The sequence below is a fragment of the Solanum lycopersicum genome, chromosome 7, assembly GCF_036512215.1.
Source record: "Solanum lycopersicum chromosome 7, SLM_r2.1".
Classification (NCBI taxonomy): domain Eukaryota; kingdom Viridiplantae; phylum Streptophyta; class Magnoliopsida; order Solanales; family Solanaceae; genus Solanum; species Solanum lycopersicum.
The window spans coordinates 1480729-1500809 of NC_090806.1; the positions used below are offsets into that span (position 1 = coordinate 1480729).

Sequence of the window (20081 nt, forward strand, 5' to 3'; positions counted from 1 at the left end):
GTATGAAATCACGGTTTCGTTCTGTTCCGTGTACCGATTCAGACTATCCCGTCCCGTCCCATAGGCAATCGAAATGGGACGAACCGAAACAGTACTGATACGTCCCGTTCCGTTGACCGGTCTTAGTTCAAATGTATATGTAAATCCTAATCATGAAACGGCTGTACATTATATTACTTGTCAGCATGAGACTTTTTCTGGACTCACATATATACAAGTTGTTTTGTACCTGGGACAATTCTTACTTGGTCTCATGTTGCAGGCCTAAGTTTTTGTTATTGTAGGTAAGAGCCAATAAGCACGTCGAGTGACATTTGTGGAAATTTGAATCTTTTTGGATTGGACGGCATAATAATATTTCGATTCTCATCCTTTCACTTTTGGTGGCATACATTTTCTTCATCTCAAAACACTTGTTATGTTTTATTCCTTAAAAATTAATTTAATTAAAATAAATTAATTCAATATTATAAGATTAAATTTTTGAAAAAAATATAAAATATTTGAATCTCTTGAAAACACCACACGTAAGCTATGTTATTTCTGATTTTGGGTAAGATTAACCAATCTAAATTTTTAAAATTGAAATATAATTAATTTTTTTTTTTAAAATTCATCTTTAAAAATATCACATAAAAGCACTTTAGGTGTCCAATATCTCAATTAAAGTACATCATAATTAGAGTATTGAAACAAAATTTCAATTTCCTTTTTTCTTATATCTAAAACCTACAAAAATCACAAAATTAAAACTTTATTATAAAAAAAAATATTTTCTCTGTTATCTTACTTTTTAATAGTCCATTTTAATTAAATTTTTTTTTTCAAAATCTAAGTAAATTATAAAATAAGTGTATTTTTTTCTTTCTTTGCAAACTCAACCAAATTCTCTCACCTTAGATTTTTTTCTTGTTTCATTCATTCATCCTCAATAACAATTCGATACAATCAATAAAAATTAAAAGTCTCCGTCTATTCCGATAAAATTATTCCAATTCACAAGGCAAAGAATCCAACTTTTTCCTTTTTCCCCTTTTCTGTTTTATTTGATTATTACTTATTTGATTTTCAAGATTACTTTTTTTTTTTGTATATGATTCTTGAAAATGGGTTCAGAAATTTTCCCTAAAGTGAAAGGTGAAGGTGGATCATCGGAGAGTGGTGGTTCAGAGAGTGGAGCTGATGAGAGAGGTGGAGATAATGATGCTTTTGAGTATTTTGGTTGGGTTTATCATTTGGGTGTTAATACAATTGGGCATGAGTATTGTCATCTTCGATTCTTATATATACGTGGGAAGTATATGGAAATGTATAAGAGAGATCCCCATGAAAATCCTGGCACTGTAAGTTTTTTTATGCTTTTGTTTGCTTAAGATTACTGTTGCTAGTAGCTTAGTTGGTTGACTAGATGATGCTTTTGTTGCTTAAGATTATTGTTCTTTTTAGCTCAATTAGGTGGCTATATGATGTTTATGTTGCTGTTAATAGTTCAATTGGTAGGCTAGCTTAACTTTCACTTTGTTGGGAGGTCCCTTATAATGATTTCCCCGTCCTTACTCTATGTTATAAAAAAAATTACTCATTGGTTTCAATTAATTTATCTATTTTCCTCTTTGGTCTTTTTATAAAAGAGAATGCTTTTTCTTTTTGTTGAACTCTTCAATTACAACTCTTTACCACCATAACATTAAAAGAAATTTAAAGTCTTTCTTTATACATTTAAAAACTTGGTGTCAAGTTAAAACAGAACAATAAATTGAAATGGAGATAAGTAAAAAGGTTGTACTTTTGTACCATTTAAGGCTAATGCTTGCATTGTTTTTCCTAATAATCTCTACCAAAGGACCCCTAAGTCCTATAGTCACTAGGAGTGTTCTAGTATTGTTTATAGATTTGTACGTTTGTAAAAATTTAGAGAACTCTAGTGCTAGAGTCGGTATCCAAATTTTTAAATATGTTAGTATTTACAATATTTGATCGAATGGGCCTAATGGAGTGACATGGACAGTGATGATTTAGGTAAACAACCCCAACTAGCTTAGGATCGAGATATAGTTGTTGTTGCAAATTCGTTAATTTAGTTTTGTTGGTAGTATGTGTTCATCATATATTTTTTTTGACAACGGTAACAGATGTGTTCATCATATCTGACCGGACCTATTCATATTTCAGTTGAGCCAATTTCTGGTTATAGGGGAATCTGATAGATTTGAGTGGCTCAATAGAACCAAATGTTCTCTTCCCTTGCATTTTAAATATCTTGTAGCTTGAATATAATCTGAAAAGCAAGTAATATGTACAGACCAAGGTTAAAAGCTTAAAGAAAAAGTTCATTTAGTCAAATTAGCCAATTAGGTAACCTTTTGACACATAGAGTAGATTTTGCACAAAATTTTTTGAATAACATAGTAGTATTTTTTGCGAACTACTAAAAAACCTATAAACGAGCATTTTGAAGAGGTGCCATTTAAACACTTCTTGAGATATGATATATTAATGTTACCCTTTGGTAAAGAGTACTGTTGATGTGGACATGTTACTGCATAAATGTAGCTGACAGTGAAAGGAAGATGAGTAGATTGTTGTTGCTTCACTAAAGCTACTCCTTGTCTTCATTGCATAGTACAGATCGTCTCATTCAACATATTTGTGTGAATTAGTCCCCACATAGAACAACATATTATTAAATTTTCTCCCTTTCTTGAAATAATTTGCGTAAACTAGTGGTGTTTCCTGTTTTCCTGTAAATGCTAACTGACAGATCGGTTGTAGAGGAAAAAAAGAGTTCACAGTGAATAAAAGTAAGAACCCTTGCAACACAGTTTAGTTAAGTGAGAAAATAAGGAAAATTATTATGGTTTAGCATTCTGTCTTAGTCGAGACTAAAGTTTTAGAGCTCTACATGAGGAGGTAATATCTGGTGAGACACCCAACGGTCTTGTTTACAGAAAAAAAAGTTGAATTCAGGATTCTTGGTTGCAAGAGTTTATAAGAATAGCTACCTTTTTAAGGCAAAACCTTTATGTTACCTGCGGGAATTTCCATTTTCCAGGTAGGTAACCCTTTGTTAATAATCTTTATGCCTTAAATTTATCTTCTTTCTGTTTCTTTGAATCCCCCTTGCTGGCCATCTTTAGTGGCAATGATTTTAAAATTTGTGTACTCGGCCCATTTTCTCTCATTCATTGTCAAGCTTGTGTCGAATAATTGGTCCATACAAATTAAGTACTCCCTCCGTTTCAAAAAGGATGACCTAGTTTGACTTGGAACGGAGTTTAAGAAAAGAAAGAAGACTTTTTAATCTTGTGGTACTAAATTAAAGTTATGTCAAATGTACCAAAATGCCCTTTAATCTTGTGGTGTTAAACATGTCACGTGGAAATTTAAAGTTAAAAGTGTTGCCAAAAAAAGGAAAGGGGTCATTCTTTTTGAAACAGACTAAAAAGGAAATAGGGTCATTCTTTTTGAAACGGAGGGAGTATTTTTAGTGCTTAGTCACAATAAAAAAGGAAAAAAGGAGTATTTTAGTATCTGATGTATTTGCTGCATAGAAGCGAAGGCCTTGATTTATGTTATTACATCCTTGTTGCAGAAACCAATAAGGAGGGGTGTTATAAATCACACACTTATGGTGGAGGAAATAGGTCGCCGAAGAGTTAACCATGGGGTGAGACTCAAAACCATTAACATTTTATTGATTTCTCTGACCCTTAAGCATAAATTTGACCCTTCTTTTTATTGGTGCATCATGTACTTTCAGATAAGTGTTCTTTGCATCCATACCCCAATGACATTTTCTTTTTCTTTTGTCCTTTTTAGGATCTCTATGTGTTGAGGTTTTACAATCGATTGGACGAGACAAAAAGGGGAGAAGTAAGTGGGACTCATTCTTTATGCATTGTTAATGAAGCTGATGATGCTTATCTTTCTTTTGTTAATAAAGATTCTTACTACTTAAAAGAGATATTGTCGTTCAAAATTTAGCTTGCCAACATATGCTGAATATCTCGGGGCTCAGTTGATTCACTGTAATGTAACTGAAGATAGTATTTCATGGCCCTTTATTATCAGAAGCAGGGAGAGGGACAATGAATGTGTTTTTGTCTTCTTTTCCTAACATTTTCCAATTGTTCTGTTCATAGATGACAAATCAATAAAGTTGTCCACTAACGAACATAAAAACACATAAATAGTGACATGCTCTCTGATTCAGATGTCATCAAGGTGTATGAGTCCATCTCATTTAAATCCAAAATGTTTCTGTCAACTCTTCTATACTAATTCTCTCACAACTATTAGTTTCCTCATAGTGGAGTTAGCTAATTTTGCGGGTTATTTTATATTGAGAAGGCTAATACTTGATTAAAATCTATTGCTGGAAGATTGCTTGTGCTTCGCCTGGTGAAGTACGGAAATGGATGGAAGCCTTTGATCGAGCAAAACAACAGGTAAGGCATGATGGACATTTTGACTTGATTTTCTTTTTCCTTTATTCATGAATTTTGTTAACATGGTTTTCAGATCCAACTTATTGCAAGTAAAGGTGTTGGCTCATTTCCCCTTGAGACTATAATACTCTCTGCAGTTCTAAACTATTCTGTGCATAATTGTGATGTTATATTTTATGCAAGAGGAGGCTTGCACTTATGATCCAGTTTAGCTGATTTGATTTTGAACTTGTCGGACTTGGCGATTTGATCTAATCATAGACAGAACCAGCTGATATTAACATCTTTGTTGACTTTCACGTGCCACATCCCTTGCAAACGGCACATCACTTGAGTTGTTACTTAGCAAAGGCATTAATTTGTTCCACATGAGATTAGGTCAGAGTTTCCAAGTCCTATTAATTGAAGGTTATACGTTCAAGAAAAGAAAATAAAGAAAAGGGGAGTGCAAACAAAAATTATAAGGCACCACAATTTCTTTTTCTAATTTTTGTTCTAGTCAAATTTCATGAGGTAGGTGTCCTTTTCTTTTTTTAATAACCGTGGTGTCCGAGCTAGCTTGCGCGGACTTGGATTAATTTTACGGAATATGTGCTACCTCCCACCAACAGGTACTGGTAACTCTGTCCACCAATGCTTAGACATATGAGAAGAAATCACCTCGGAGTGAGGTGTACTTAAGTTCATCTATATATGTGAAATACTGTAATCGACTTTTACTATTGTGGTTTCTGAGATTAAAGGAAAGATGTGATAATGAAGTACGAAATAGAATGAGGGAAAGTAGTTATTTGTTTCCTGCTTAGGAGTGAATTAGGTTACAAGACTCTAAATGGATGCTTCTTCTGGCAATTTTCGCAGAAGCATCTGATGCATGAATAGGTTTGATCCCAGATCACCATAAAATCATGCTCATGAAAGAATGTGGCCATCTTACTTTGATAAACTGTTGTTTCTCATACTGGACTATTTTATTGCAGGCAGATTATGATCTTTCAAGAGGTCAAAGTGCAAGAGATAAACTGAAGTTAGAGAGCGAGTATGGTCCAGACTTCTTGATTGAAAAAAAATGCTTCTTCTGAAATTTAATAGACTGATGTCATTTTTATTTGGAGTGCCTCCCACATCCCTTCCCCCTTCTATTTTCTACCTTCTCTAAAAGAGGCAACAATCTGGAAACTGGAGAGTGATTAATAGAAGCCTTACTAATTTAGGATTTAGCTTACATTGCTCAGATCTTGCAAAAATGCCCATGCATCTGCTTCGGATCCTTGAAAAGGTACTATTTTGGAGGATCCAACACGACTGCGGCGATATTTTTGGAGGATCTAATCAACATAGAATTTGGATAGTGTTTATATCTATGTTACAGTTTTCATCAACTCTTTGACTTGTTGCTTGAGCCCATTGTGATGTTAATTCTTATATAGTTGGTCTTTCTCCTTGCTATCTCTTTAAATAGTTTCTGTATCTCATTAAATTAATCTCTCTATTAAAGGATCAACCTTGCTGGACATCGACCTAGAGTACGGCGGTATGCGCATGGCTTGAAGCAGCTGATAAGAATAGGACAAGGTGAGGAGGGGGGAAACTATTGCTGATACTCTGTGAAAATTATGATTTTGCCTGCACCGATCAATTTTATTTTTTTTAAAAATGATTTTGCCTCTTCCAGCATAGAATAGATTCTTCATTCCTTTAACTAGTATTTTTAATTTTGATTTCCTTCCTGTAACAGAAGATTCCAAGCAGTATGGATGACATCAGTGATGTCAAAACAGATAAAAACTTTTATTTCCCTGGATACCGTGTGTGTAACATGCATATTCACACCTCTATGGGTGCATGTGCTGCTTTTCAATTGTAGATGATTTTTCTTTCCATCCAAATTAAGTATCCTATTGTATTATTTATCTCTTTTTGTTGCTTTACAAAATCTTTTATCGTTGACAATTTGTCAAATGTTGATGATGCCATCCACAACACTATTAACCACATGTCCTTGATGTGTGAATACAAACATTCAAAATGACAATAAATTTTCAAAAATGCCCTTCAATGCATAGGTCCTGAGAAACTCTTGCGGAAATCCTCAAAATTGGGTGCCAAAAGTGAATCGGATGTGTACTTTGAAGCAGATGGCACAGATGTGGTTGAAGCACATGAGTGGAAATGTGTTCGTACTCTTGATGGTATGTCTTTTCATCTTCTTTAATAATAATTATTCCCTCCATTTCAATTTGTTTGTCTGGTTTTGACTTGGCATGGCACAGAGTTTAAGAAAGTAAGGAAAAATATTTGAATGAGAATCTTGGGGTCGTAAACTAAAGATATGTAGATTGAACCAAAATGTCATTTGATCTTCTCGTCTTAAACATGTTACGTGGAAAGTTTAAATTAATGAGTTGCTCAAAAAGGAAAGAGACATTCTCTTTTAAACAAGCTAAAAAGGAGAGTAAGACGAGCTAATCGAAAAGGAGGGAGTAATATTTTTGAAAAGCTATTGGATTAGATGAGGAGAAAAAACAGAATAATGCCAATCAACAACAACATGCCAAGTGAAATATCACAAGTGGGGTCTGAGGAGGGCAGAATATATGGACCTTACCAGTTACCACTTACCACTACCTTGTTGTTTCCGAAAGACTAATACAATTTGGTCCAAATAACTGTTTACACCTGTAGGACAAATACCCTTGAAGGAAAATAATAGCAGCTTTGAATGAAATAACATCCTGACCAGAAATCAAACAGGGTATCAACAACTTGCTTACCAGACAATTGTTTGAGAACTTGGTATAGTTTTCTGTTATTAAGACTACGTACTGTAAGTAATCCCCAAATATATTAATGCAGCAGTCAAATAGAGGAAAGAAAAATGTACGATATATGATCATGCCAAAGGAAGAGATTACTATCTTGTCAGCACAATATATGCTTTAGATTTTCTTCTTGATTAGTAATATAAAAAGGGAAAGATAAAATGGTTTTAGGATTTCAGTTTGATCTTTTCCTGTTAGATCTTTACTTGAATTTTTGAGTTGGAATAATTTTGTTTAAACTTATCTGCTATGCCTCTAAAATTTGCCTTCTTCAAATGTTGTAACTCATTTTCTGATGTCGTTTCCCACCTTCTTTGTAGTATAGGTGTTCGGATATTTGAAGATATGGCAAACAAAAAGGTATCTGCCATGTCACTAGATTTACTGTCGTGATTGGAGATTGCAAGTCTATACTGTGTTGGGATGTCTAGACTGCTGTTTATTGGTGCATATTAAGAGATATGATAAATCTTTAAGAGCTTTAACCAAGTTTATGAAAGACACTCTTTAATTCCTGACTGATATATGTAGTTTTTTGTTTAAACCATCAAATATGTACATACAAATATATATAACCATGGTGTCCAAGCGAACTTGCGTCCACCTCGACTAATTTCATGGATTACCTACTATGTCCCACTAACACAGGTACGGGGTAACTCTATCCACAAAGCTTGAACAAATAGAAGGAATCATGAGTTTTTGCTCCTTTGAGATTTGATCTTTAGAACCACTAGGCCAAGCCCTTGGTGCTAAACTAAGAAAAGCATATACCTACATTAAAATAGTCTTAGTCTATGCATGACCTGCAGGATTGAAGAAACTGAACCATTTGTATATTTTCTTATGACTTCTCTTTTCTAATTCCTTCGTCACTGGTTCTGATTCTGATTTATATGACATCTTGCTGAGTAGTGAGATTGAAAGGGCAGAACTCAGTTTGATAGGATACTTGTTGCTGTATCCCAAGCAAATTTCTTTCTAAAATATAACAACATTATAGATAGTAGGTAAAATGAGATTATGATTAATTTCCACAAGCTATTGATTTAATATTTTATTTATAAGGTAGCTGCTGATTTAATATCTATGAAAAATAAGGTAGATATAAGCATTCTGTTCTTTTCTTTTGTCATCTATATCTTCATATATTTTTTTATATTTGGCAAATCTTCTAGGATCGTTGTCTGGGTTTTATATTATTTATACAGTCAAAAACTAGTCTGACATGCTCCTTTTAAGGTCTTTCATATTATCCTAGGTTTTATTTGTACAATCAAGAACTTGTCTGCCATTCTTTTCTTCTTTCCTGTAGACTGGTAAAGGAGTTCTTGTCAAGGCCGTTGGTGTTGTCGAAGCTAGTGCAGATACTGTCTTTGACGTGCTTTTGAGTCTTGATCGACATCGAAGATATGAGTATATTCCTTGAACTATGTGAAAGTTGTGGAATTTTATTGTTCAATTCTGGCTAATAGTTATCTTGCAGGTGGGATATGTTAACAGGGGACGTGGAGTTGATAGAATCTTTGGACGGTCACTGTGATGTTGTTTATGGGACACTTGATCTCCGAAAACTTTCTTGGTAAGTTCCAACCGTTCATATTCTGCTTCTTAATGGTGCTCTGTGGGGGTATATTTTTTGAGAATTGTTAAAGACCATTTATCTGATTGAAGAGCTTATCACTAACCAATATGAGACAAACTATCAACCAGTCTTCAGAAATATAAGAGTATTCCTCAATCTCATAACATCAAGTTGGCTGAAGTGGTTGACTAGTATTTCACCTCTATAAATGTTGGATATGACTGCTTCTAAGAAGCTAGCGCTGCTGCTAATAGCATCTTTGGTGCGCGACTAGTACTAAAGCTAGTTGAGTCAATGAATCAGGTATGGTGATGTACAAATTATTCTTTGGCTTACAAATTTTTAAAGCTTTATGTTAAAGCTAGTGATTGGCATATAAAAAGAAGAAAAAGAAGGAAGCAAAGGAATTGGAATGAGTAGATTTATGAGTCCTTGATAGGAATGGAAGACTTGAATGTGTTTCCCATATTAACTTGCCTTAAATTTATTCTAGTACTCATAACCACCAAGTTACAGTTAAAATCCTCAGTGAAAGAAAAATTGGATAAGATAATGAAAAAATATTATAAAATTATAGAGGGGGCAGATAAGGATACATCAAGAAATGTTGAGGCTGTATCCAAGATTGAGGAGCTTAGGGATTTGGGGTGGTGAGCAAAATTAACTTAGTGATAGTAGTTTCGTTTTCCATATCTTCTTTCTCTAATAGCGGCTGCTGAGGCATAAGGGTGGAAAGATTAAAACATACACCAGGAAACAGGAAACAATATCTCTATATTCACAAAAGCTGAGTGCACACCACCCTCCGCAGACCCCACTTGTGTGTATGATGTTGTTAGGAAGAAGAATGGAAAGGGATGCTGAGAAGCAGAAGATAGCATTTGGATACGTAAGTAATGTAGAAACAGAATAGAAGAAATACTAGCATCTATGAGCAGTTGAATTCCAAAGCTGGGTGGTAGGGTATGAGCTGAAATTAAGGAGAACACAAATGAGTGATGTGAACGAAAGAAACACTGTTGATTATGGATCTTCTTGATATGTGAAATGTATTGTTTAAGGTGTTTGTACATGCAACATCAAACCTTGTTGTCTTGTCCTGTTTTATGTATCACTTGCCGTCTTGATAGGCCTGTAGTGAAATGTTATCATTTTTTCGACCCTTTGATGTGGGTGATCCTTCTCTTTATGTCTGGAGGTCTTTCAAATTTGGTCTCCTTTAGTCTTCTTCTTCTTTTAATACATCAGAGGTTCTCTTTTGCAGGTGGCAGTCTAAAAGAGATTTTGTCTTTTCTCGGAGGTGGTTTCATGGTCAAGATGGAACATATAGTGAGGATCCTGAGCTTTCTCTCTATTAAATTCATCTGTATTATATCCAAAAATCCTTCTTCTTTGAGAAAGATTTCTAATAATTTCTGCTTCTTTTGTTTTGTTAATAAGAAAGATTAATGTGCATGAATCCGTTCATTTGCTTAAATTTGCTGTCCCTATTATTTTAGAACCTTACACTTCAAATTATTGTAAGTATGGTGTAGTTATGCAAAAATTTTGTAGAAATTATAAGCAGAGAATTTGTCAAGGATATGAGCTTGCATTTTCCGAGAATCAGACCTTGCCCTATATATCGTTTGACTACATTGGCAATACCTGCATATATATATTGATCTGATGAGTGTCTGGCAGGGAGTTCCTCGGGCACTGGATAGTGTATATTTGTACTTGTGGTTCTTCCCTTTTGGAAATATTATCTAAAGAAATAGAGAGTCGTAATAATTGTTAGTAGGCTAGAATCTATGTTTTCTCAATACCAGGCATACATATCATATGCTATTCAGCTTGTTTGTTTACTTTTTCATTTTAAATTGTTATGCTTTCACTGATGGATACTTTTCAACATTTAATGCAGCAATTTTGCATTTCCCAACTGAATACAAAAAGCGGCCGCCAAAAAGTGGATATCGACGTATAAAAATGATCGGTAAGTAACTCCACTTCATAAAAGATGTAGTACTGGAAGGTTTATCAAAAATAAAATATAGTATCTGAAGAGATCGCTTGTTACTAGTATGGTTAGGATATAGGATTGATTCAGGGATTTCTATCACCTCGTCCATGCTATTTTCCTACTCATGTGTTTTTACCTTGAGATGATGGGTAGAATACGAGTTAGTGCCATGGTGCTGAGAAATATTTTAGAGATTTCAGTTACACAAACAACATTAGTTTGATGCCTGAAGTTCTCAAGCAATGGTTCAAGAGACTGAACTTGAGCCCTCAGCTTGAGAAACTAAAAAAATTTCTTACTGTATATGTCCCAAAACCACATGTCGCTCGAAAATGAAGGTAGGAGATGAAGTAGGATTTTGATAAAGACCTTAAAGGCTTAAACGAGATATTTGACATGGCTCAGACTGAAGTCTATTGCGGAGGATAACTGGTCCAGATGCATAAGCCTTCGGAATATGTTTTGTATATCTGGAAATATTTATAATCTGGGTAATTATCCTAAACATCCAGCCAATCCCAATTCAGTGCAGCTCAGCTAGATTTTTGTCGTCTGGAAATTCATCTCCTTTGACTAGTTAATGATATCTTTAATCCAGATGGATATGAGATAATTTAGCTTCAAATGTGTGTTGGATTTCATCTGAAAGGTCAAGGATAATCATGGTAACCTAAGAGATCATACTTGTAAACGTGGAAGACAGCAATACTTGTGCAGGAAGGGGGAAACAGGAAACAGCTGACTTTATGATGAGGGATCCCGGGGGTTACTCCAGCAACAGGGTTTATAACCTGTTCTTATACATATCTTTTAGGTGACTAACATTGCATTAATCACCAGTCAATTAAAAACAAGCCAACAGCCGTTTCTCAATTTAAAAAAAAAAAAAAAAAAAACAGCTACTGCCAGCTTAATCTGAGAAAATAAACAGCCATGCGTCTAACCTCCATGAAATAACTAACAGCCTATTGAGGTTATCTTAACCACTTAAGGGCTAGAATGGTTACAGCAGCCAAGACTGAATTGAAGTTCTCACACCAAGTGGTGCTTAACATTTTATAAGAGAAGGCAATATTCCTAGTGATCCTATCCACATCAACATATTTTTGCTTAAAAATTCTTTGATTTTTTCTCTATCCATATGGCATAGGCTGTGTCAGCATAGACCATTTTAAATATTTGAGCTCTACGAGTCTTCCCTTTTGCACTCTTGATGATCTACTGTTAGATGATGATCCCATATTCTACCAATACCAAACTGTAGATGCATCCATTACAGAATGTTAGCCCATAGCTGCCTGGTGAATTGACTTTGCACAAACAGATGGTCCCTTGTTTCTTCTTCCATTGACGTGCAGACACACACTGAGGATGTATACTGTAGCCCCATTTGAGCAATCTGTCCTTGGTGAACATGTTTGCTTGTACCTGTAACTACATTGTAACATGTTCTTACTTCTTATACATGTTACATACCCATTCTTCTGCTTCTCAATATGTGCAACACTACTAACCTCAAGTACAGTCCACTTTTTAATTTTAGATTCATGAGCTGTACCTTTGTCAAATGTTTACCTTGCATGAAGTGCTTCAAAATTTATGTTGGGACACAATGACACAAATTTGTTTCTTTTTTGGCTTTCTCAGTGTGTCCTAATGTTTGTTTATACAGATCTTCGGGTAGCCTAAACATCTTCTGTTTATAACTTATCCATATTACTTTGGATTCCTTCTTCCTTGGTTATGTTTTTCTTAAAATTATGCTATATTATTTCTCAAAAGAAATTATGCTATATTACCTATCAAAATTATTTTGGTATAGTGAGGTTCTATTGACACTGTTTTACTTACTGGTAGATCTGTGAGAATCGTGTCTGCCAAACTTCACTTTCTTTTGTAGTATGCTGTCAAAGTGATGATCATGAAACTTAGTTTTCTGTAATTGGTTTGTGCATTTATATAGCCGTATATGCTTCTACTTCAAGCTGCTAATTAGATAGATGCATGCCGCATGAGTACCATTGTTCTTGCTTCAGTTCTCAAGACATTGTTGATACCATGGAAATTTTATGAGTTCGATGTTAGCATTTCTAGATTTATTGCAACTTATTTAAGATAAGAGATTATTTATTCTTAAGCATTGCTGATTGGTCCTGACAAAACTATGTTATATTGTAGCTTGTTCTTGGGAGATCAGCAATATAGGCACTTCCTCCTCATTAAAGCCTGCCAGATGCCTTGTGACACTGATTCTGGAGATACGTTCTAAGGCCTGGTTTAAGTGGAAGAATAATGAATTCTGTAAATTTGAGAGAACACTTCCTTTTGGAATGTTGAGTCAAGTGGCAGGTTGGTCAATTTGATTACCTATGTTTTCTGGAAGCTCATGCCTTGTGTTAGAAAGCCTAAATTCACAATACATTGTATTCTTTTAGTTTCCGGAATTATCCTCCCCTCTACCCATCCCCAGAAAATGGACAAAAAATCCATAACCTTCATCTGTAGGTCATAGAACGTATTCTTTTTGGCATTGATGATGCGGCATTTTTTTCTTCTGTTCTCTGTTTCTACTTTGCATGTTGAGTAAAAGTTGAGAGTAATGCCTCTGATTTTGCTCTTACATTATGTAACTGGAGCTTATGTGGTCTGCGGAACTCTGCATCTTTATTTTCCTTTCTTAAGCAGTGAAAGATTAATTCTCTCTTTCTACCTCACTTTCCGGTTAAGATTTTTTTTTCCCTAATCAATGTATAGTTTCTTCTTTTCTATACCTACGAGTTGTTATGTTCTTCCTTGCTTCCTTTATCATTGGCCAGAAAGCATAGACCATACAATAATTCTGAAGTCAGAATGGCTAGGCCATGCAACCTTCTTTATATCACAGCTCATTGCAGTGGTGATTTTTGCCCATCTTAAAGTTTTATCATTTGTGTAGGTTTAAAGGAATATATTGGAGCAAATCCAGCACTTACATTTGAATCATCCACTGTAGTTGTTCAGTCAAAAACATCTGGTGTTTCTATATCAAGCAATGAGCTTGAGGATGCAATGGGGTCAGATGAATTCTATGATGCAATAGGTACCGATTCGTCATCATCAGATGAAGATAGTGGTGATGAAGTATCTAGTAAGCAGGTTTGTTGTTTCTCGTGTTCCTTCATCAAAAGCACAGCAATAGCTCCGAAACTGTCTTGTTCGATTACCTGCCTTTGAACCCTTTATATGTTTTTTTTACTCTTTATTTACCTCTGACAGGACAAAAAGGTTAAGCTAAAAAATGTTTCATGGGCCATAGCAAGCTTAGCCTTAAAGAAGACATCGGGTAACTAAATTCATTGCCACCTTTCTTGCTTTGGTATATGTGGAAGCATATCTGTAGCAGTTCAATTTGTAATCATGTATCTCCATCATCAGTTACTCTAACTACTAAGCAGATCATGAATGATTTACTTGAGATGGTATTTATGAAGAACATTAGTCCTCTTTAAGACCAATTAAAATTAAAAACAAGAATTGTTACTCGAAACAGTCTCCAAAATAGGGGCCTAACATTGGCAACAATGCTCTCTGTGAAAAAGAAAGTAAAGATGTGAACCATCTCTTCTTTCGCTGCAGTTTCACCACCCAACTTTGGAGTGTAATGTTCAGCGTTTTGTTACTTAGTGGAGGAATGCCTAGAACAGCCAAGCTCTCCTCCTATGCCAGTACAGGAAAGGTTAAGTAAAGACTTCAACCTTGGTTTGGATCACAATCCCTATGACAATATGGTGGTCCATCTGGAAGGAAAGAGATGGAAGAAACAAACATGGAGCCGTGACAACTGTATAGTTTAGATGTATCTCTTCTATCTGGATCCGTGATTACTGTAAAGTTTGGATGTATCTCTATTATCCTTTGGTGCAACATGGCTGTAGTAACTGCACAATATTGGGCGTAGTGATTTGAGCTCAGTACATGATACGTGATTTGAGGCATAGTTGTTATTGACTGCACAATATTGGACGTAGCTAATCTCTTGGTGTAATAACATGCACTTATTGCTGAATATCAATGAAACTACCTTTACCTATCAAAAGAACACTAAAGTATTGTTTTATTAGCCTAGAAGGTTTGAATGTTTAATGTAGAGGTCTGCAAAGAAAGTAGACACCTTGCATAAATCCCTCTCGCCACTATGTACCATTTTTCTGGAGTAGGGAGTGGATGGTATGAGGTCACTGTTATATACATTCAGTTGTAGGGAAATTGTTCAGTCTTTAGATGATACTGCATTTTATCCTTTTCCACTTAAAGTCTCTTAAGCAACTTCATTAAAAAAAAATTGTCTTGCATGCAGCACCAGACACTAGTAAGGAACTAAATCCCAATGTACCTTCATTAACTCTTGATCCAAGTCAGTTTCATGGTACCATGCGGCATGCAAAGGGTGAGGGTGACTCTGATTGCTGGTCTTCACCGAGTGGTTCTGGTTTCATGATCAGAGGAAAGACATACTTGAAAGACAGTACGAAGGTAGCTTTTAATTCTTGAATCCAAATATTTGGATCAAGTTTTCACATGTTCCTGAATATTTTTTAACAGCTTTCTATTCCTGCTTCTCTTCCGTATCACAAGAGTCACATATTTTGCAGTTTTGAGTATAAAGAAAAGAAGAAAGACCAAGGGTATTATTGAGTCATAAAAAATTGTGCCTATGGACAATTTGTTTGTTTTTATTAATTGCTGATCACCAAGGCCGTGCCATCTTTTAAACTCCTTGCTTACCTCGTAGTTTAGGTCATGCATTAAGCTGGATAGAAATTAGAATCATAGTAATTGCATCTTTTGTAGGTTACTGGTGGAGATCCTCTGCTCAAGCTTATTGCAGTTGACTGGTTCAAGGTGGATGAATGCATCACAGATATTGCTCTTCATCCTAAGTGTATTGTTCAGGTAATGAAGAATCACTTAGTCCCTGACTGCACTTTGTTTATCCTCTAAAAAAAAGAAGAGAAGTTGTTTTGTTAGTCAAACTAATAAAGTGAACAAAAGATAATTTACTTCACGTCAATGCACTATCAAAATTTTTCTGAGAAGATAATGGATATATTGTTTCCAGTTATCTCCTAAACGAAAGATGCAATCAGATAGCTCCTATATGGAGCTAACGCTGAGATAGGTCAGGTCAGATTCCTGACCTTTTGAAGCGAACCATTGACGTGATTATTGAAATTTTATTTATACAAAACACTGCCTGTAGACGTGCTTGTCGTCACCTTTTGTCTCTTTAAAGTCATTGCAAAATTTGTTGTATGATATAGAACTTTGTAAAGTTTTTACATATCAATTTAAAGGAAATGAAACAGAAAATACATGAAAATGATAATGCAAGAACTTCACTTTTCTAGCTTTTTATATTTAGTCATGAACTTGTGATTATTAGCATCCTAGGATTGTTACTACGAGAATAGTCTCTTTCACCACACAAAGTGCCACAATGAATGGGGGAATGGATCTTAGCTTTTGACTAGTTACGGTGGCTTCTTTTCTGCCGATATTTTACCTCCGAGTTATCCGAGGTATTTTCTACCTTTCACTAGTTTCTCTCCTTCCAAACTTATTTCTAATATCATGATCAATCTCAAACTTCTGGAGACCTTTATGGTAAGAGAGGAGTTGTCCATAATTGTGTCTCACGGTATTTTTTGTTCAATCAACTTTATGTCTTTTTACAAGATTTTAAGTTGTAAAGTTAGACATTTCCATTCATCAAGGCAATGTCAACCCCTATATGAAACATTGAAAATAGTTGCAAGGTCTTAGAAGTTAGAGGACAAAGCAGTGTTAATATCAGCAAAAATGGGGACAATTAGCACGTGAAATCACCAAGTACCACTGCTAATAGAACTATATAAATTTCACAGGCAAGAGCAGTCCTCTTTCCACTTGTCAAGTAAAAGCAGAATATATTCATATATATCAGTTTGTCCCCTGAGTGTCGTATTCTGGAAATGCTTTTTTTCTGCTAGTGGAATTTGTTCCTCATTATAAGGTAAACAAGATATGATTTAAAGAGCTTCCTTGAATTCAACCCAAAAAACAATGTTTCTAACTGAACAATGTGCAAGAATTGGTTGCCAGTTTTTGCAATGAAGCATATTTCTCTATCCAATCTTATTTCCTGATTCTATTAGCTGCTAAGCATATTTGTTGTTAACAATGTTTCCTAACTGCAGTCTGAAGCAGGGAAGAAAATTCCATTCGTCCTAATAATTAACCTTCAGGTACGCGTTTTGGCTTTTCCCTTGTAATTTTTAAATAGATCAGACTTTTTCACAAAAGACTTGACATGAACACATCGTTAATAACCACTGTGGATCCAAAAGTATGAAGAGAATTCAAAGGCTGAAGAATTAAGAGTTTAAACTGTGTATTATAGCTAAAAGATTCGTCCTAAAACATTCACGTTGATCATTATCTTTAAGATTATCTAGTTGAAAAAATACAAATACAGTTTTTAAAGGAAAGGACATCACAAATTTGGGTCTTTAACCTGAAAATGCAATCTTCTTGAATAAAAGTTCATTGTAAGAAATGTCAATGATTCTGTTCTGGCTTGGTTTTCAGGTTCCAGCTAAACCAAATTATAGCCTGGTTCTTTATTATGCCGCTGACAGACCTGTAAATAAGGATTCATTGTTGGGTAAATTCATTGATGGAACTGACTCTTTTCGTGATTCAAGATTCAAATTGATTCCAAGCATTAGAGAGGTATTAATTACTCTGTCGGGAGCAGACTTCTTTCTTTATACACTCTTTGCTAATAGCTTCTGATAACAGGGATACTGGATGGTTAAGCGTGCCGTTGGAACTAAAGCTTGCCTTCTGGGGAAGGCAGTAACGTGCAAGTACCTTCGACAAGATAACTTTCTTGAGGTTGGGTTCCAAGTTTGACCTTCTTAGTTTGCATTCTGCATGCTATCACCATGCTACTTTTACTGCCTTTAATGTTGGAGCGGCGTGGATTAAGTTGCTGGGTGTGTTTGATATGGAGTTTTCAATTTTTCCATGTTTGATTGGTTAAAATTTTTTAAAAATATTCTCTAGGAAATTAAGTTCCTTTAAAATGAGGAAAATTGGAAAACAAGTTTCATCAGTGAGATTCCACATTGATTGCCTTCTCCCCTCCTTCCAACACATCCCCGCACTTTATAGGCCCCCACCCTGATCATCCTCACATCCCTACCCCCATAGTGTTTGCCTAGATTATATATAAAAAGCCTTTGGAACAATATTGTCTGCTTATTTACCGAACACCAGAAAAAGAAATGAGAAAATACTTATTTTCCGGGAAATTCATTGGAAAACATACCAAATACACCCTAAGTTGCTAGAGTTCTCTCTGAAAAAGCAAGAAAGTATTTCTCTTGTGCTCAGGCATTTATGCTTGCTTGGATTTGTCTGAACTCTCAAGTGGCTTTCCTTCAATGCATATGCTTTCTTCACTGATTTTTTAATTTTTAACCCTGAATGGAACTTCATGCATGCAGATTGATGTGGACATCGGCTCTTCATCTGTGGCAAGAGGTGTTATTGGTCTTGTACTGGGCTATGTGACAAGCCTTGTCGTTGATCTTGCTATTCTAGTTGAGGTATGTTGTTCTTGATCTTGTGACCATGGTCCATCTCAATAGGAGTAAAATCTTCTAGTAGTTTAGAGTGATAACCTTATGAAATGCTAGACCATTTCATTGTTGTTCTAGAACTTGTGAGAAGTTTCTTTCAGAAACAAAGAAGAATAGACGCAGGTCTATTTTAGCGTTATTTTGCTTGATTAATGTTTTCTCTGTCTCTCTCAATCATGCACATGACATGGTGATGTTATTGTTTCCCTCTTTAAGCATTGAAGCTTAAGATACTTAAAACCAGACGTAAAACACAAATATCTACATACCTAATAGAACTAAAGACAAGATGTGCCTGAACACAATCATGCTCAATTGAATAAAGAACAAATGGTAAAAGGAGAAGTTCAAATATTCTGAACTAGCCTTATCAAGTCCTAATAACCTCGCCCCCTTTACTTGTACTTTTTCTTGAGTACTAATAAACAAAGTAGGGGTCAACGTCGAACCCTCCACTACTAGGGAAGCTGAAAGACTGGGTGGTCGGATTTCTTCAAAATAAATGAAGTGAGTGGTCATGTTCAAAAACGATACATTTCCATGTCAACAAGACAAAAAGTTGTTGGCGTCCTGGTTTCAATTCCTTAACAATTCAGTTGCATTTGCCATTCTGTAATGATTCATGTCACTTGCACATGACCATGGTTGGATACACATTTTGCAGGCAAAAGAAGAGGCTGAACTCCCTGAATACATTCTTGGAACTGTTAGATTAAATCGCGTAAAGGTCGATTCTGCTGTACCATTGGAGGGTTGATGAGTCTTTTGTTAGTAAGTGCCATTAATCGCCTTTGAAATCGAATATAGTTGAGTCAGTACTGTTATTTTGTATACATTATATCCCCACTTGTCTGGGAATGACTTATAGTTGTTGTATCATAATGATATACCAAAAACAGCACAGAATCAAATGCTTTTACCTTGTAACAAAAGTTGTAACTTGTAACTGAGATGACTGTTGTGTGGATAATAAATTCGCATATATTTGTGACAGATATAGTGATTATCCATTTTTCTATATAAATTGAATTTCAGTTAAAAATTTCCTCAACATATGCTCACTCAAGATAGTTGGCAAAGCATCACTAGGGGTGGAGCCGGTTAAGGATTCAGCAGAACTTAGTAACTTTGACTCAAGTCTTGTATTTGTGTTAAAATGTTTATTTAATATGTGAAAATTACCCATCCAGAATCCAATAATTCTGATCCAGAATCTATAAACATAAAATCCCGACTTTGTTATGATAAGTTTGAATGTTGATCAATATAGAGGTTTTGTATAATCGACTTCAATTAGTTTAATATTGAGACAAAGTTGCTGAACACTAGTACATATCAAAGCATTTTATTTTATAAGTGATTCGATCGAGTTTACAAAACTTTATTTTTTTGGTGGTCGGTCAGAATGTATGAAGTCTATTATTTAGTGATAGAAATAAATCGCTCACACAAATCCAGGTTGATTAAGAACAATATTTTAAATTCAAAGTTAGATTTTAGATGGCAAAAGAATTCATTACCACCTTGAATTTGAAACTTTTTATTTGGTGTACACTT

At 35.0% G+C, this 20081-nt stretch overlaps 1 protein-coding gene across 3 annotated transcripts; it reads left to right on the forward strand.

Moving 5' to 3' along the window:
* Positions 1-765: 765 nt before the first annotated feature.
* LOC101255710 (protein ENHANCED DISEASE RESISTANCE 2) lies at positions 766-19519 on the forward strand. 3 transcript variants are annotated; one of them, XM_004242507.5, is made up of 22 exons: positions 766-1343; positions 3593-3667; positions 3820-3873; positions 4383-4448; positions 5429-5487; positions 5947-6023; positions 6515-6640; positions 7596-7630; positions 8586-8686; positions 8757-8852; positions 10120-10184; positions 10762-10833; positions 13039-13209; positions 13796-13995; positions 14116-14182; positions 15197-15372; positions 15691-15792; positions 17076-17123; positions 17467-17610; positions 17680-17775; positions 18390-18491; positions 19189-19519. In XM_004242507.5, exons 1-22 carry the CDS (start codon positions 1107-1109, stop codon positions 19279-19281), a joined length of 2262 nt encoding a protein of 753 aa, XP_004242555.2. In that variant the 5' UTR covers positions 766-1106; the 3' UTR covers positions 19282-19519. The 3 variants fall into 3 exon arrangements, 2 of the variants coding, with proteins under 2 accessions (XP_004242555.2, XP_019070462.2); XM_019214917.3 differs by lacking the exon at positions 3593-3667 and having other exon boundaries at positions 816-1343; XR_002028242.3 differs by lacking the exons at positions 17680-17775; positions 18390-18491; positions 19189-19519 and adding an exon at positions 15959-16023 and having other exon boundaries at positions 17467-17557.
* The last annotated feature ends 562 nt before the right edge of the window (positions 19520-20081 follow it).

Coding starts and splice junctions, on each gene's coding strand:
- LOC101255710 (XM_004242507.5), top strand. CDS start 1,107: ATGGGTTCAGAAATTTTCCCTAAAGTGAAAGGTGAAGGTGGATCATCG. Junction 1,344..3,592: donor CCCATGAAAATCCTGGCACT/GTAAGTTTTTTT, acceptor TCCTTGTTGCAG/AAACCAATAAGGAGGGGTGT. Junction 17,776..18,389: donor GACAAGATAACTTTCTTGAG/GTTGGGTTCCAA, acceptor TCATGCATGCAG/ATTGATGTGGACATCGGCTC.